Source organism: Trichoplusia ni, chromosome 3 (genome assembly GCF_003590095.1).
Source record: "Trichoplusia ni isolate ovarian cell line Hi5 chromosome 3, tn1, whole genome shotgun sequence".
Classification (NCBI taxonomy): Eukaryota; Metazoa; Arthropoda; class Insecta; order Lepidoptera; family Noctuidae; genus Trichoplusia; species Trichoplusia ni.
The window spans coordinates 4,478,497-4,497,296 of record NC_039480.1 but is presented as its reverse complement, the minus strand read 5'-3'; the positions used below and the strand labels follow the sequence as shown (position 1 = coordinate 4,497,296).

General features: G+C 37.2%; 1 protein-coding gene across 1 annotated transcript; it reads right to left on the bottom strand.

Moving 5' to 3' along the window:
- Positions 1–738: 738 nt before the first annotated feature.
- Positions 739–14,715, bottom strand: LOC113508969 (zinc finger and SCAN domain-containing protein 12-like). Its single transcript, XM_026892185.1, has 15 exons — positions 14,558–14,715; positions 13,626–13,806; positions 12,935–12,964; positions 12,376–12,468; positions 11,339–11,476; positions 9,030–9,574; positions 8,124–8,325; positions 6,796–6,926; positions 6,086–6,160; positions 5,244–5,379; positions 4,523–4,632; positions 3,874–4,006; positions 2,740–2,871; positions 1,692–1,892; positions 739–923 (listed from the first exon to the last, which is right to left on the bottom strand). The coding sequence occupies exons 1-15, from the start codon at positions 14,644–14,646 to the stop codon at positions 762–764; spliced, it is 2,358 nt and encodes a 785-aa protein (XP_026747986.1). The 5' UTR covers positions 14,647–14,715; the 3' UTR covers positions 739–761.
- Positions 14,716–18,800: the final 4,085 nt, after the last annotated feature.

The window sequence follows — 18,800 nt, the reverse complement described above, 5'->3', positions numbered from 1 at the left end:
CTCAACTATGTTGGGGTCGGCTTCCAGTCTAACCGTTTTCAGCTAAGTATCAGAGTTTTACAAGGAGCGACTGCCTATTTGACCTCCTCAACCCAGTTACCTGGGCAATACGATACCCGATACCGATCAAAAATGTACAAATTACTACCGGGACCAACGAATTAATGTTATGATATAGATGTTCAGTAATCCACGGACCGACCGTACCAAGCGTAGCTGAACTTGTGATTGACAAAATTAAAGTTAAATTCAAAGTGAGATTCTAACCTAAAATTGTTTTCCCTTATCACTTTTTGGTCATGAATATAATTTCATCTATTATCTAGTTGTTACTGCGAATCTATGGACGAGAGATGAGGCTCTCTTGGAGAGCAAGGTAGGACAATCAAATTAAATGAATCATACGTATACATCTTCTGTAAGTAGAATCATCATCTATTTGACTTTTACATGTCTTTCCTTTCGAGAACACTGAAGGGGACATTTCCTATCCTGCGAAGAAATGTCGAAATAAATCCAGAGGTAAGGCGCCTTAACTTAGGCGTAGCTTAACCTATGAACGATCAACTTATTCAGTTAGCTTAGCCACGAACTCCTCTATTGTATGAAAAAATATGTCAATTAATTTAACGGGAACTTATTTGGCGGTGGTGAAACAGGCTCTTAGTATAATTTTGTAGGTGATAGAGAGAGCTATATCTATGTTTTGAACGTGGAACAATTAAGTAAAACAAACGGTGATATAAAACAGTATTTATTGATTAATATCCGGCCTGGCCGTCAGGCTTCCTGTTTCTGGCCCGCAGCCGCTTGGGCCTGGGCTTCTTCAGATGCACGAAGTCGACGTGCGCCTTCAGCTCGCCCGCCGTCACGAAGCACTTGTCGCACGCCGAGCAGCGGAACGGCTTCAGGCCCGTGTGCAGCTGCGACAGGGTACACTATAGTGCCACGCGGGTCACATATACACTAGAGAAGAAACTTCTTACGTAACTGATATTGATACAGATCTCTTATAAAAAAAATATTGTAATTAAAATGTAGTTTCAAAATCATTGAATCATTAACTTAAAGGGGAATTTTCAATCCCACGTTGGGTGCCATTTAAATTACTTAAAGTTACAAGAACGAACTTCATATGTAATTGACTTTCGTACAGATGTCTTTACAGACCAGTCCGTCTTTGTTATTTTAACATATAAATTACTATGTAACTAGGTATAACTCTCGATTAATATATAAATACCCAAATACCGCTGTGCACAAATCGCATTATTTTACATTAACAATATTACAGCCGAATTAAGCCGTAATCCATTCGAAAAAAAAAGTTTACAACTTTTTTCCAGTTAAAAAGTAGCCTGTCATTTCTCAGGCTCTAAACTATCCGTATACCAAATATCACTACAAATTGTCCAATAGTTTTGACGTGAAAGAGGAACAAACATCCATACATACAAACTTTCGCATTCACAATATAGGTAGGATCTAAATTATCACCCGCGGTCGTTATATGAAGGATTGCAACGCATTGCCATACACCGACATAAAAACGCGGGTGACGCACGGCGGTTCAGGTTAAGTCAGTAAGAGTCTGACACTACCCATTTCCTCCCCCGAGGGAGAGGGTGTCCATGAGGATTCCCCCGCCTTAACAAAAAAAAAATGTGTCTAAAGCATCAAAATTCACTTACAAACATATGCCTCGTCCTATTACAAGACGAAGTGAACTGTTTCCCGCATATGCGACAGTCGTACGACCGTCGCGATTTGTCGTGCAATCGCATGTGTCCGGAGAGGTTGCCCTTCACGCTGAAGGTTTTTTTACAATGATCACACTGGTATTGTTTCTGACCAGTGTGTATCCACATGTGATAACGGAGGGTTGTGTAGTTCTGAAAATGAAATAAGAATTATTTAAAAAAAGGCTTTTTCAAAGTTATCAGATTATGCAACGGTTAATCTCAAGCGGCGGAGGCTCGCGTCCAGTCCGCGTCAGCTCATGATTAAGGACTCCGGTTGGGTCCGAAACTAGTCGGGCGATCCTGATAAATACGCGAGAGTAAACCGTTGCATCACTTAATAACGAATCATTCTTCACGAGAGATTTAGTTAACTTTCTAGTAACGTCGTCTTCACCCTAGAATTTATATCCTTTCTATCACAATCAAGTCACATACACAAAGACACCCAGACTCAGGACAAGCATTCGTGGATCACACAAACGCTTGTTCTACGCGGGGATCGAACCCGCCGTACGTCGCGCAAAGTGGTAACGTAGTAAAAAAATGTAAGACACCGCTGATAGACTATAAAGAAGAACCGGTCAAGTGCGAATCGGACTCGCAACCCTGAAAGTTCTGTACAAATAGGCTAAGAAGTCTAATTTTCTAACTTTCAAGTTTGTTTATCACCAACTAACTAATGTATGCCCATTACATAATCTAGATCTCTATTTTTAGTATTTTTCGTTAAAGCGGCGTCACGGTTCACGAAATTCAGCCTGGTGACCGACGGACGTACGTATAGACGGACAGAAGAACAGACGGACTGACAGCGGAGCAGACAACAAAATGGTTTTAGATTGTTTAAACATACATACATTACCCTTTTAACCGTTTACGGTTACTATTTTAACCCTTTGCTTTCAGACCAGTATTCCAAAGATTGGATTCTGAATCTCAATGCTCAAATCTTCACTATATGGGAGTAGCCCAAAACAACAATTTTCAACTATCTTACCGCGAATATCTTCCCACAAAGCTCGCATAAGTACGGAGTAGTCTGCGTCGAGTACTTAGTCCTCTGCTTCCCTGGATGTGACTTCCTGAAGTGCGCGACATAGCCGCGGAGATTTGGGAATACCTCACCGCACTGAAATAATACTGAAAGATTATTTAAAGTATTCGAGAAAAACATATAATGAAATGTGGCTGTTATTTGTCAAGCCATCATATATTTTAAGTTTTTTTTATTTATGTCATCATCCTAGCCTTCTCCCAACTATGTCGGGGTCGGCTTCCAGTCTAACCGAATTCAGGTAAGTACCAGTGTTTTACAAGGAGCGACTGCCTATCTGTCCTCCTCAACCCAGTTACAGACAACACGATATCCCTTGGTTAGACTGGTTGTCAGACTTTCTAACTTCTGACTACCTGTAACGACGGATAATAGCCGGGACCCTAAATTTATGGTTTACCGAAACATGGGGGACCTCGTTACGACATAGATGAATTGCATCGACAAAACGCTCGAGTTAAGCGTAGCCTACACTGTGATCCATCAACTCGTGCAATTGTAGCTTTGCCCTTAGGAATTTTCATTATTAAACTACCCCCATAACATCCATTTCCCCATTAACAACCCTTTTTTTTCAGTTAAAAAGTAGCCTAATTTCTTTCCCAGGTTCTAAACTATCTATCAGGTTCTAAAATCCAGTAGTTTCAGCGTGAAAGCGAGACAGACAGATACTTTCATATCAGTTTGGTAGTGATATAACCAAGTATATTGCACCCAGTAGTTACTAAGACACACATACTCAGACCTCAATTCATGGATCAAACAAATGGGTTTGATCCTGTGGTAACCTTAACCCCTGCTGGGGAGTTTGTTGCTCTGTTTCTTCTCTCACAGCAGAAGATCTTAGGAAGCGGTGAAGGGTGGGCGAAACTGGGTCCAATGTAATCTGACCTTCAAAAAGTGCTACTTAGTAGCCTAATTTGAAAAAATGTCGTTTTTTTGGCTCCGCTATCCTAAACAGTGAAGAAAAATATTTCACAGATGTTTTTTGAAGTTTCCTTTTTAGGCTAGTCCCAGTAATTACTAATAGTTACACTCTCCCCCCGCCTGTTGCCTCCCCTCTCACTCCACACTCACCTGTTCACAAGACACGCTCGTGTTCTGAGGACCCGTGTTCCTGTCTCGCCGGCGGATTGCTTCTCGACGAACCGGTTTCCGAGTAAAGTTGTCTAGTTTACGATGGTTACTGCGATCGTTGGACATACGGTTTCTGTAAATTATTGCAAAAGTTATTAGCTGAATCCGTGATTAGTCATATCGTATGGTTGATGTACAACCTGGTGTCACAGCTTAAGCCGAAAGTAGACCTCTGACGTGACGCAATCAAGTAATAACTCTCTTTTATCAAAAATTATATTTCCCTGGACCAGTGTTTGTTGTAATCATAACATGTCAATACTTTTATAACAAATTTTATCAAAACTGGTCAGCCGTTTGAGTGTGACTGAAAATATACATACACATCCTCAAACATTTGTGCATAGCAAAAAACAATTCTGTCCTAGACAGTTACGGTCTATCCTCAAAAAAAGAATCTCGGTCATTTAAAAATATGAACTAATATAAATTTTGTATAGAAGGTTCAAAATGGACAATTACTTTCTTAAAGTCTTTCATTAAATAACTAGTCAGAAGCAGTATTTCAAACGATCATTTTTTCCACAACCTGTATCTAAACTTTAATTCGCCGCACTACCATCACCCTGTATACACTAGTGTCACTCACGGGTTGTCCTCGGCGACATGCTTGGAGGACAGGTTGAGGTGAGTGTCGTACGCCTGTTCGGACAGGAACCGAACCTCGCACACTTCGCAGTACGGACCCTCCATCACCAGCTGCGGGTGTTACAAGCACTGTCACACATTCACACTGACAACACAACATGGCGGAAGACATTTGAACTACATTTGTTTCAGTAATTAAATATAGGTAAACAATATTGGCGTGTCTTTTTATACAAACACATATCAAATAATAAAAGACTGGTATATTTTAGTGGTATAATTGATTTTGTAATCTTTATTGTTGTTTTACATTGGTTTTTAGTCGCGTTTTCTTTTAAACCGACTCCAAAAAGGCGGATATTCTCAATTTTTTTTTGTATTTTTCTATGGTTTTCCTTTGGTGATTATATTTTCATTTAACATGAAAAAGCTGTCATTTGTCATATCGTAAGTTTGGCTCAGTTGCCTTTATTTTGAAATCGGTAAATTTTTTTTCAAAAAGATATTACAAATTGAGTTTTTACACAAAAACACAAATGATGCAACGGTTTACTCACGCGTATTTATTGGGATCGCCCGACTAGTTTCGGACCCAACCGAAGTCCATGCACGAGTCGTGCAATCAAACTAAATATGCGTGACTAAACTGATGCATCATTTATTATTTAATCATTCTCATAATGATTATGAAATATGGATAATCATTAAAAGTAATAACTTACATCTTTATTGAACCGATGTATAATCTTTTTGTGAGTTCTGACTCCTTGTAGATTGACGAACGTGTAGCCACATAGATCGCACACATAATGAGACATATGTCGCAATCGTAAATGATTTAAATAAGTCGTTTGTTTCCTGAAAAGAAAATTATTTGAATAATTTATCAAAATCAAAATTCATTTATTCAAATTAGGCTACTAAGTAGCACATTTTGAAGGTCAGGTTACATTGGACAGCACCCAGTTTCACCCACCCATCACTTTATGAAGTATCTGCCCACTATTGTCGCAACACTTATAATAATAAAATAACATAAAAAGTGGGTACAAAAGGCGAGCTTAACACAGTAATGGGTTTAATATGAAAATATGATAATAAATGTCTACTGCCTATCTGACCTCCTCAACCCAGTTACTGACAACACGATACCCCTTAGTTAGACTGGTTGTCAGACTTTTCAAGCTGACTACCTGTAACGACTGTCAAAGGTGTAGGAATAACAGGGGCCCACAATTTAACGTGCCTTCCGAAACTCGAAGGAACCCATTATGATATAGACGGTCACCCATCAACGGACTTAACATATGAAGGATAACTTAACCTGTGTAGTTAACAACTTGCGTAGTTGCAGTTGGTAGTTTTTTTAACTTGCAATTTTTATATATTTACTGTGCATAATTATTTGTTGTATCTGGGTATAATTTATCTATATTATGTATGTATTTAGAAATATATAAGTATGTTTATCAGTTGTCTAGTACTCATAATACAAGCTTTGCTTAGTTTGAGACTAGATGGCGTTGTGTGATAGTTGTGGAATATTATTATTATGAATACTTACTCAAATTCCTGATCACAATGTTGGCATTTATACTTATCACCTGCATGGTATTTCATATGACCGATCACGAGATTTCTGTAATAAAGACAAATATTTAATTTTACTGTATGTTTGACATTGAACTCCTAAACGGCTGGACCGATTTGAATGAGGTTTTTTGTATGCGTTTGGGTGTTGTCCTAGATGGTTTAGATTCACAATTCGCCGGAACAACAACTTACGATAACTACTGGAAATATAAACATTTTGATTTCTTATTATTAAAAGATACAACGGTTTACTCACGCGTATTCATCGGGATCGCCCGACTAGTTCGACCCCGCCGCGTCTGCTCATGATTAAGGACTCCGGTTGGGTCCGAAACTAGTCGGGCAACCCCGATAAATACGCGTGATTAAACCGTTGCATCATTGTAATAATGAATCAGTCTCACGATAGTTTTTATAAAAATTTTGATTATCATTTGACGACCTCCGTGGTCGAGTGGCGTACGCACCGCTTTCAAGGTGTCGCTAGCTCTGAGGTCCCGGGTTCGATCCCCGGTCGGGTCAATGTTTAAATTCACATTTCTACATTGTCTCGGGTCTGGGTGTTTGTGGTACCTTCGTTGTATCTGAATTCCATAACACAAGTGCTTTAGCAACTTACTTTGGGTTCAGAACAATGTATGTGATGTTGTCCGCATTTATTTATTTATTATTTTGACTCACCTAGATCTTGTTACAAAGGAACATAGTTTACAAGTAATTTCTTCAGTATGTTGTCTCGCCATGTGAAGTCTAGCTTTAGTCTTCGTTCCCGATCGGATTTTGCATATCTTGCATATGTGTGGCCCCATTTTCTGTGCAACATAATATTTTGAAATACAATATCGAGGTTAAGCAATAGTTGGTGCGGTCGCGAATTTGATGGGGTGTTCTTTTAATGGAAGTTTATTTTATTTGTTGTTTTGTATTTTGAATCTCATTTTATTATATTCCACAACATTCAATGTTCAAATAGATTAAGTTCATATTTCAAATCAGTTGCAATCATTCACGTACACACATTCAAATTACATTCATACAGTTCACTCATCTATGTATTGAAGGTAAAGTGTCAGTGTCAAATAAATGTTCGTTAAGTAAAGACGTATTTTAAAAGTTTTATTTCACCAAACAAGCCTATATAGACCTCATCGTCGTAAACATTTACACAACGCCATCTAGTCTCAAACTAAGCAAAGCTTATATTATGAGTACTATCATTGGCCTAGCCTTTTCCCAACTATGTTGGGGTCGGCTACCAGTCCAACCGGTTTCAGCTAAGTACCAGTGTTTTACAAGGAGCGACTGCCTATCTGACCTCCTTAACCCAGTTACCTGGGCAACACGATACCCCTTGGTAAGACTGGCTGTCAGACTTTTTCAAGCTTCTGACTACCTGTAACGACTGTCAAAGATGTAGGAATAACAACCGGGACCCACAATTTAACGTGCCTTCCGAAACACGGAGGAACTCGTCATGACAAAGATGGTCACCCATCTACGGACCAACCGCATCAAGCATAGCTTAACCTGTGATCGAATCACTTATGCGGTTATAGCTTAGCCATGAGCTCCTCCTCTTGTATTATGAGTACTAGACAACTTATAAACGTCTCGCTCTCCCGCCAAAACTACTGATCCGACTGTAATGAAATTTGGTACTCAGATAGTACAGAGCTTGAGAAAGGAAGGAGGCTACTTTTTAACTGAGAAAAATGGTTGCAAGGCGGGGGTAAAATGTTGTAGAGTATAAAATGTAAATAAACGTTATTTTTGAAATACGTTACGGCTTTAAATTTGGCAAAATGAAATATGTGGACAGTGATTTTTGGGTGTTTCGATGTTTAGGGGGGGGTTGTGTAATGGGAGGTGTTTAGGGCTATATTTATCCGCCGAAAGCACCGCGCGCTGTAAACTGAAGTCCACGCGGGCGGAGTCGCGGGCAACAGCTAGCTAAAAGCTAAATACATAAATACACACACTATTATTAGTCTTATACATTTATAACTGACCTCACTATGTTTCGTGGCGTGTCTCTCATAAGACTCCTCGCTCGGGAACCCCTTATAGCACTGCGTACACTGGTAGGGTGACTTGAGATACCTCTCGCTGTACTGCCTGTTCACAACTGCCTGGATCTCCTCCTCCTCAGACAGGTGTCTTATTGTGAATATATTCTCATCTATCTGTTTAGTATGCCTTGTTTGCTTTTTACTGTAAAATTGATAGATTAAAAAAATCTTAATACCCACGTTTTAAAATATCAAATTTTATCCGATTTTATAGTTGTAAATTGCATTGTTAATGAGTTCGAAGCTACCCTGAAAATTTCAGCCTGCTAGCTTATCGGTAAGTGCCTCAAAATTGAGTTGCAAAAATCCAACCGGAACGACAAACAAACAAGAAAGTGAGTGTATAAAAACGTGGGAAAATGAAGATTGTTTTTGTATGAAAGTGCTAAGACTCGGGATGTTAAGGTTTTGTGCTAATGGGGTAAGGAAAAATAAATTTATAACAACATATTGGTTACCCATCATGAGCTAGCATACGATGCTTAACTTCGATGTTAATTTTTTTATTGTTGTGTAAGGTAATCGAAATACATGATCTTGTAATTTCAACTTTCTTCGTATCACAGTTTACGACATTAAGTGTGGTGACAGACGGAGAGATATCAGAGCCTCAGTAATAGGGGTCCCTGATAACGATTTGCGTGCTAAGGAATAAAATCGTTTGTATCGCGGGGGGTTTCACAAACATGCACAAAGACACCCAGACTCAGGAGAAGCATTCGTGGATCACACAAATGTTTGTACTACGCGGAGATGAATAGAACCTAATTCTGGTTTATCAGTAAGTTATTAACCACTACACTATCAAGTCAATCAAGAAACTTTTTAAATTCCCTTTAAACTTACCTTTCAAGTTTTGCAGTTAATATTTTAACCTGCCGTTTTCCGTTTTCAATTGCTTCAGTATTTTCATTATTTATTAAAGATACATCGTTTTCTCTAAAATCGATCTCTTCAAAATAAAATCGATTTTTCGTATCGATTTCATCGACTTCATTCCCATCACTATTGCTCGTGATGTCTGTTGTTACATCGACATCGTTTTTCAACAGATCGCTGTTAATATTGATATCTTCTTGCACAACACTAGTAATGTCATTACAAATTGTCAATGTCATATCGATTTCGGTTTTCATCGAACTAGGGTCATGATCATCGAAAGCTAGTGTTGTATCTAATTCTTTTTTAACTGTTACTTGAGTTATATCAAAGTTTTGACACGTTATTTTTTCAGTTTTCGGTTTGAATTCATTCTGCCAGTCTGAATTTATTGTACCGGCAACACTGTCCTTTCCATCGATGCTGTCCGATGAATTCTCGATTACGAATTTCGATTTCACTACATCGGAATCTAGTTGTTCATAAATCATTGTTAAATCACGATATTTAATCTGGAATAGTAAAATTATATTATTATTCTTTAAATGTCCACTTTTTTTTTTAGTTCTTAAACAAAACAGTTCAAACATTATCGAAGTATACTCCATGCCGTTTTGTGGAAAATAAACTACTATAAATAAAATAAATATTGTTCAGTGCATTTCTATCTAAAAACTCAATTTAAAAAATAATACGCAACATCTTCACTACATAGTATAAAACAAAGTCGCTTTTTCTGTCATCATGTTGTATGTCCCTATGAACGCTTAAATCTTTAAAACTACGCAACGGATTTTGATGCGGTTTTCAACAATAGATAGAGCAATTCTTGAGGAAGGTTTTAGTGTATAATAAGTTTAGGTTTTGTGTAAACTGACAATATTACAACGATATTAGTTAAACATGTCGGAAAAAATTAAGCCATTCGAGAGCTTTCCTCGAGAACGCTGCCAAAACCTTTTGAGTTACAACAAAACTATGTATGGCGGGTTTGTACCTCTTTAATAAATCTACAAAAAAGTCCGCGGTGGTATATGTCTATCTTCCAAGAATAACCCACAATAACCATTTTTATGTGTTTTCTTAATACAGTAAAATTATGGGTTATTTACGAACCTATTTTTAACAATACAGTATTAATCCTTATCCAAATAAATAAGTTAGATATATTATACATGTAATATAGAACAAAATTGCCTTTTACACTACACCAAAAATGTTAATAGTAGTAATAATGAGTTATCGTAATATTAAAATCTCCGCGCGAGAAATTAAAAATCGATGAAACGTAGCGAAGATATCGTTGGCATCTATATACTAATATACTTATACTAATATATAAAGCTGAAGAGTTTGTTTGTTTGAACGCGCTAATCTCAGGAACTACTGGTTCAAATTGAAAAAATATTTTTGTGTTGAATAGACCATTCATCGAGAGAGGTTTTAGGCTGTATATCATCTCGCTGCGACCAATAGGAGCGAAGAAAAAGTCATAACTTATATCTTCTAACCACGCAGACGAAGTCGCGGGCAACAGCTAGTAATATATATAAATCTCGTGTCACAATGTTTGTCCTCAATGGACTCCTAAACCACTTAACCGATTATAATAAAATTCGCACACCATGTGCAGTTCGATCCGACTTGAGAGATAGGATAGTTTAAATCTCAAGTTACAGTTGCAATTTCTTCTAACCACGCGGACTCTTTCTTCTGACCATCTTTGTCATAACGAGTTCCTCCGTGTTTCGGAAGGCACGTAAAATTGTGGGTCCCGGCTGTTATTCCTACATCTTTGACAGTCGTTACAGGTAGTCAGAAGCTTGAAAAAGTCTGACAGCCAGTCTAACCAAGGGGTATCGTGTTGCCCAGGTAACTGGGTTAAGGAGGTCAGATAGGCAGTCGCTCCTTGTAAAACACTGGTACTTAGCTGAAACCGGTTGGACTGGTAGCCGACCCCAACATAGTTGGGAAAAGGCCAATGATGATGAAATGTTGGTGTTGACGGCCAAGGCTCACCGTAAAACAAACTCTGGTGTTGTCCGAATTAGTGTATTCACGTGTAAGTAGGTAGAATAAAGAAAGCTAGGCGCGTGCGATGTGCGCGGGGCCCGCAAGGTCACTACTTTTTTCGAATGCGCTCGCGGCAAACGGCCACCCGTGTTCCCCGCTACCGCGCACGTCGCACGTCCTTTAGGTATTTTAAGGTAAAAAAGATACAATAATTGAAAATAAAATAATCTTAATGTACTTCGTTTACAATTGTTAATACTTACTCTTGGAGTCTTCATAAGGTAGTCTTTCAAGATCTGATCTGTCAACATAGCTCGTTCTCTAAGCTTGGTCGCGGCAGTAAGTCTAGCGGCGCATACCCAACACAACTGCATCGGTAAAGTATCTTCCAGATTTGAGACCTAGCATAAAATAAACAATATAAACTCCGAGCTAAAGGCAAGTTAATCGCCTGTTGGTCTGATGGTTAGTGACCCTGACTGCTATATCGGAGGTCGTAGGTTCGATTGCCCCGGGACAAATATTTGTGTTATGAGCACGATCATTTGTTCTGTGTCTGGGTGTAATTTATCTATATTATGCATGTATTCGAGGAGCTCGTGGCTGTGCTATAACCGCATAAGTGAATCGATCACAGGTTAAGCTATGCTTGACGCGGTTGGTCCGTAGATGGGTGACCATCTTTGTCATAGCGAGTTCCTCCGTGTTTCGGAAGGCACGTTAAATTGTGGGTCCCGGCTGTTATTCCTACATCATTGACAGTCGTTACAGGTAGTCAGAAGCTTGAAAAAGTCTGACAGCCAGTCTAACCAAGGGGTGTCGTGTTGCCCAGTCAACTGGGTTGAGGAGGTCAGATAGGCAGTCGCTCCTTGTAAAACACTGGTACTTAGCTGAAACCGGTTGGACTGGTAGCCGACCCCAACATAGCTAACAATAGTTGTTAAAAGGCTAGGCCAATGATGATGCATGTATTTACAAAATGTTTCTCAGTTATCTAATACTCTTACAAGCTTTACTTATTTTGAGACTAGGTAGCGTTGATTGAATAGTGTATATATTGTGGAGTTTAATATTCTACAACTAAGGCTTCGGTATCTGTCCGTCTGTAACCAAGCTGTATCTAATAAACCGTGATAGATGGACAGTTGAAATATTCACAGATAAAGAATTAGTGTTGTCACCAAAACAGGACAAAAATCGAGGTTAATCAACTCTTTATATGGTCATAAGATTGTTGTCTGACCATTTTCAATTTTGCTTTTCTACTTTTTTCTTTTTATATATAGATATATATACTTACCAAACACCCTCTCAAGGTCATATACATCTCGCCAATAACTGATCCTTTCATGGTATACATTTTTCGATCGATGGTCAGACATATCCTGCACAGCTAAAAGGATATACAAACATTAACATCATGAGAACACAAACACACCTGAGGATATTTCAAGTGTGTGTTGCGTCACGTCAGAGGTCTACGGGCGGTTTAAACTCTGACAACAGGTTGTACATCAAAAATACTATGAGAAAGCTTCATCATCATCATCATCATCATACATCAGGCATAGGCCTCCCCTTTCTCGTGCCTATTTCTACGGTCCTGTGCAAGCCTCATCCAGTCTCGACCTGAGACCTTTATTATGTCATAGACCCATCTTGCTCCCGGACGACCGACGCTTCTTTTGAGAAAGCTTATCATGCGAAAGTATGTCATTGTGTTAGTATGTTTGTAACACTTCGTTTCGAGATAGCTGACGCCTGATGCTATAAAGAAGTGTTATATTTTTGCAGGTTTTACCAAAATGAAGCCGGGCGGAGTCACGAGCAATAGCTAGTAAATAAAAAACATATCTTACCCTGTCACTAATAAAAGCATCTTCGTTATACTGAAAAAGAAAAAACTGTTTAAAAGAGTGCAAATCGGACTCGCGCATAACAACTAATTAATATCAAAATCAAAAATTCATTTATTCAAACTAGGCTACTAAGTAGCACTTTTTGAAGGTCAGGTTACATTGGACAGCACCCAGTTTCGCCCGCCCATCATATGTTTTTAAGTTCTTAAATGATGCAACGGTTTACTCACGCGTATTTATCAGGATTGCCCGACTAGTTTGTGAGTTCGACTAACGTCTACATTGCCGCTTAAGCTCATGATTAAGGACTCCAGTTGGGTCCGAAACTAGTCGGGCGATCCCGATAAATACGCGAGAGTAAACTGTTATTAAATAAACTATTTTTATTTTCTTATCTTTATATTATTCTTAACAAGAAGTAAGATAAATTCATGAACAACAGAACCAATTTAAAATAAAGCTATTTCTATTATGAAATAATTTGCATGTGTCCTTTTTTAAAACAAACAATAAACATATAAAACTTCTTCCACAGCGCCATCTAATCTCAAACTAAGCAAAAAAATACATTGCCTTAGTTGGGAATCGAACCCGGGAAACGTCGAAGGTGACCTCAAGTGACCCAAACCACTCAGCTATCCGGCAAACCATGCAATTAGCACTATTAGGAAAATAGATTGAAAATATTTACCTTATGATTGATAACTGGTATGGCTTCAGGTTTTAATCGTTTCCTGTATTTATTATTGATTTGTAATTGAAAGTCTTCATCTCTAAAGTGATCACTGCATATTCTTAAGTCAGTTAGATCCATATTTTGTTTGCCGATAGCATTAAACCAACATTTCTGTATATTCTTGTTTCTTGGGGGCCTGAAAATTTAAGCGTTGATTAAGATATGTATAATTATAATTACCATTGTATATGTTACTGTTTACTATTAATATTATTTTTATTATTTGATATATGTGTGTACCGCCAGTACTATGCAAGGGTGTTCCACTGTTGGGCCGATAAAGGGTTCATCTTAGTATTTTCTGAACAGTATGTCATAAATAGAACAAGCAATGTTCTCTATCTTTCCATTCCATTAATTTAATTGAAGCTGCTATTAAATGTAAAATTGTAAAAATACTATATTTATATCATAATATGGAAGGTATCCAGACAGAAAGCTCAATGCCATTGCTTACCAAAAAAAAAAAAAACTAAAACAGCAAAAAAAAATTTTGTTGGTATAATGCCTCAATGGCGTAGTGTAGTGGTGGATATATTTATTTAATAAAATATTGAAATTATTTAATGTTATACTCCATTTGTATAAGTACTTAAAAAAGTGGTGTCTATTTTATTACTACATATTTATTAAGAACTTCTTACAAGAATATTATGCAGAGAATACAAAAGTACTTGGACAGTTTGTGTTTGAGTCAATAACTTAAAAAAAAAATATTATTTAGAGTTTGTAAAAACATGTTTAGTAAGTCGTACCTATAGTTATCAATTGTTTTATATTTCGCGTGCATACTATCCTATCCAGCTAGGAGTTTAATTATAAGTTAAAGAAAAATGTTTAATCGAAAATCACTACGCGCGTAAAAAATAAACCAATTTTCAACTTACTTGTGAAAAGAAAGCCAGGGACATTCGGTAGCTTTTTTATTCGTATTATTTGTACACGTCTCGACAGCGCATTTAACTAACTTAACCATTTTGTTTTTATAAAAACACCAAATATAATAATTAAACTTAAAATTATTCTTATAATTCAAAGTGATTAATTTTTTTCAGGGGCATGGACTTATATTTTAAAAGGCTCGTTCCTCAGATTGCTAATATAAAAATTATCATATACAGATATTACTGTTATATTTTTTATTCGAATCACATTTAATAAATTGTAGACAATTTCATTTTGCGGTAAGTTTTTAGTTTCACAATATTGACAGTTTGGCTGAGTTTGACAGCAATCAAAATGTAGTCAATATCAGTGTTGCCAAATGCTAGGTTCACCAACTGGGTGGATAATTTTAAAATGTTGCTAGGTTGTCTGTTTTTATTTTCCCAAAGAGTTGCTAGAAGTAGTTAAATTATAGCAGGTAGCTAAGCAGGTTACGATAAACCTGTCCTTCTCAAATTTGAACAGATTATAGGTAAGATAATAAGTAACGCATTCGTATACATCACCATATGCTATTCTTCAAAAACAATTTTCTCTGGAATCTTTAATGCCTTTTTAGTCTATCACTTTACTTATTTTCTGCCGGGCTAGTGTGGGAGCTAATTTAGTAGAATTTATAGGATAACATGCCTTATGCCTATACATCTAGCCTCATAATATTTTGTTTTAAAATTCTGTCGCAGTTTGCTGCGCAGTAAACGCGCAATCGCCAGATATTATTATTTTATTGAAAGATGCATAATATATTTAAATATTATTCAACCAGCCATATTCTACCCAATTGTAGGGTAGTTTCAGGCTATATAGAAATAGCTGGATATCGGCGTTCTTTATCAACCTAGTAACCTGGGCAACACGATACTCTTAGGTTAGCAGTTAGGCAATTGGTATTCTGGGACCTGACACCGGCTGTCATTCGTGCAGTGGCACAAGTTCCAACGCCTGATCGACAGCTAGTGATGATAATACCACTCGATCTTGATTTAGGTCCATAGTACCTACCACTTCAAAACCAGAAACAGAGTAGAATCGAATTCAAAACTTAAACAAACCAGTTTTTACTTCTTTGTATTACTTATTTCTGTATATTGAAAGTGGTATCAAGCTAAAATTCTGTTCTGAAATTTACAACTTTCAATTTCTGTTCTGAAAAAAACCCGCAGCGTTGCTAAACCACGATATTTTTTATGCTATCACGGTTCTTGAGATGCAATCTGGGTGACAGAAAGACGGATAGACAGCGGTGCCTTAGACAAGACTCAGATTTTACCCTTTACATACGGAACCACCGGAATACATATCGAGTACAGGTATAATGCATGGCATAGCCACATACCTAAAAAAGGAAAACATAAACATGATATTAATATAACAAAGACGAAACTTGTGCGTTTGTTACACTTAACGCGCAAATAACTGAACATTTTTTGGGCCTGTGTCCAGCAATGAGACATATTATAATAGGCTGGTAGGTATTATTATAACGGTCCGGCTTATAGCTTTCCCTGTCCATTTGTTGTGGTATTCATTATGGAGCTCGTGGCTAAGCTATAACCGCATTTATAAGTGAATCGATCGATGGGTGACCATCTTTGTCATAACTAGTTCCTCCGTTTTTCAGAAAGCTCGTTAAATAGTGGGTCCCGGCTGTTATTCCTAAATCTTTGACAGTCGTTACAAGGTAGTCACAAACTTGAAAAGTCTGACAACCAGTCTAACCAAGGGGTACCGTGTTTCCCAGGTAACTGGGTTGAGGAGGTCAGATAGGCAGTCGCTCCTTGTAAAACACAGGTACTCAGCTGAAACCGGTTAGACTGGTAGCCGACCCCAACATAGTAGGGAAAAGGCTAGGCCGATGATTGTTGTGGTAGGTATTCATCTCATTCGGTCCCCTGAATGTGAGCCACGGGATCGCTCGCGTATGCTCTGCAAGTGGCACGTCCTAGCCCTGTAAACTACCCTTCGAAGAATGGGTGTGAAGCGCCCATCTCTCACTATTCATGAGAACGGATGCACAGAACGATGCGCCCCTCTCCTTCTTGGCCTGTCAGCTGCTCGAGTGACTGGGAGCCCTAGCCACCCCTCGCAGGCCTGACATTACGGTTGCCGTAGGACATAAGATTACACTTTTGCGGTACTTTGCGAAAGCGTTCCCGCTTCGCCGGACCGGGGAAAGGGAACGGGGAAGCATTCCAGTGGTTTAGCCGGTAGGAGTCCAGCACACCCCTCTGCCTTCCCCTTGGTGAGTTCCTATCAATGATAATGCCTAGAAATTTCGTTGTAGTAACTGTACTGAGTGATGTGCCTTGGTAGTTGATTTCAAAATTTGGAGTAGCTATACGTTGACTAAAATACATTATTTTTGTTTTGTCTAAATTAATCTTGAGGTTATTATTATTCATCCATTCTATTAGAGATTGGATGGTAGTATTAATTTCGTTTTCGTGTGACGTCTCGTCTTTGGAATCTACGGTAACTGTACTATCATCAGCAAATAGCGTCACTGGATATTTGGTGACCAATGGCAAATCATTAATATAAATAATAAAAAGTAGCGGTCCTAATACGCTGCCCTGTGGCACACCAAACATGACTTTACGTTCATAAGAATTAAAACTTTCCTCACATTTTTTGGCTATATTTATTCTCGTAATTACTGTGTGTAGTGTTCTATTTTTAAATAAGATTCCATTAATTTGAGTATGTTGCCCCTAATACCGTAGGACTCTAATTTATTAAGTAGTATGTCATGATTAACATAATCGAAAGCCTGAGTCATGTCACAGTAAATTGCACATATAGGAACTTTAGTATCAACTTTGTTGATGATATTTTTTTAAAAGTCAAAAATGGCCATGTTAATCGTTTTATTTTTCCGAAAACCTTTCTGTTCTTGCGTTAAAATACTGTGTCGTTCTAAAAAAATATAAAGTTGTTCATAAATATATTTTTCAAAAATTTTTGAAATTACTGGGAGAAGGGCAATTGGTCTATAACAGTTCATTGATTCCCTGTCGTCTTTTTTAAAAAGCGGTTTAATAACGGCAACTTTTAATTGGTCGGGGAAAGTGCCTGTTGAGATACATATATTTATAATATAGCTCAAGTGAACACATATAATGTCAGCAACATATTTAACAATTTCAGTGGAAACTTCGTCATGACCAACACTGTTAGAGTTTTTTTAGTGATTTGATGATCTTTAAAACATCTTGTGGAGTACTTGGTGCCATAAATAATGAGTTACTGCAGTTATTAATTTTAAAATTTGTGCTCTTAGATCTATTTAACGGTTGTATTTTGTCAACGAAAAAATTGTTAAATGAATTTGCTATCTCTTGTGGATTATTTGTATGTTTATTATAAATTTTTACGGAATCAATAATGCCCTTTGGAATATTTGTTTTATTTTTGTTTATAATATCCCAAGTTGTTTTTGATTTATTAGTCGATGTTTTTATTTTATAGCAATTTTGTGCGCGTTGTGTTAGTTTAATAATTTTTCTGTATTGTTTATTATATTTTTTAAATTTATTTTTATTTATGTCATTTCGGTTCAGTCTGTAATTCCACAGTCATTGTCTTTTCCGCTTACTACACTTTTTAATTCCTCGAGATAGCCACTTTGGTTTTTTTTACAATCTGAATATTTATTTTTATGCGAGGAAAACATAGTTTGTATAATAACATGAAATCATCCATAAATGAATTGTAAGCTTTATTGGCATCGTTGGTATTGTACATTTTAGAAAATGATAGACTTGTTAAATAATTTCTAAATTTTGCTTTGTTTTCTATGTTGTAGTCTCTACGTGTAATTTGCCATTTATTAATAATAAAAATTTTATCTACTGGAAATTTGAGTAATTGTGCTGTGTGGTCAGATAAGCTGAGTTCGATGACATCTGTCTTAGATTTTTTGTCAATATTGTGGGCAAAATTGTCTATACAAGTTCCACTAACGAGTCTAAAAGGTTGATTTAATTGTAGTTTCAAATTATAATTCAAAAGCAAACACTCAAGTTCAAGTAACGTACTATTATGTTTAAGGCAGTCTATGTTGAAGTCACCTGCAATTATGACGCTTCGCTTTTGTTTCATTACAATTAAAATACGTAACAATTTATCAAATTGTTCAAAAAACATATTTAAGTTACTAGACTTTGGTACTCTGTATATACAAAT

Bases quoted from the DNA above. Each gene is read 5' to 3' on its own strand.
- LOC113508969 (XM_026892185.1), bottom strand. From the start codon at position 14,646: ATGGTTAAGTTAGTTAAATGCGCTGTCGAGACGTGTACAAATAATACG. The intron at 6,161-6,795 runs GTGAGTCAAAAT...TCTTTATTACAG, and splicing joins TCCTTTGTAACAAGATCTAG to AAATCTCGTGATCGGTCATA. The intron at 924-1,691 runs GTAAGTGAATTT...ACCCTGTCGCAG, and splicing joins ATAGGACGAGGCATATGTTT to CTGCACACGGGCCTGAAGCC.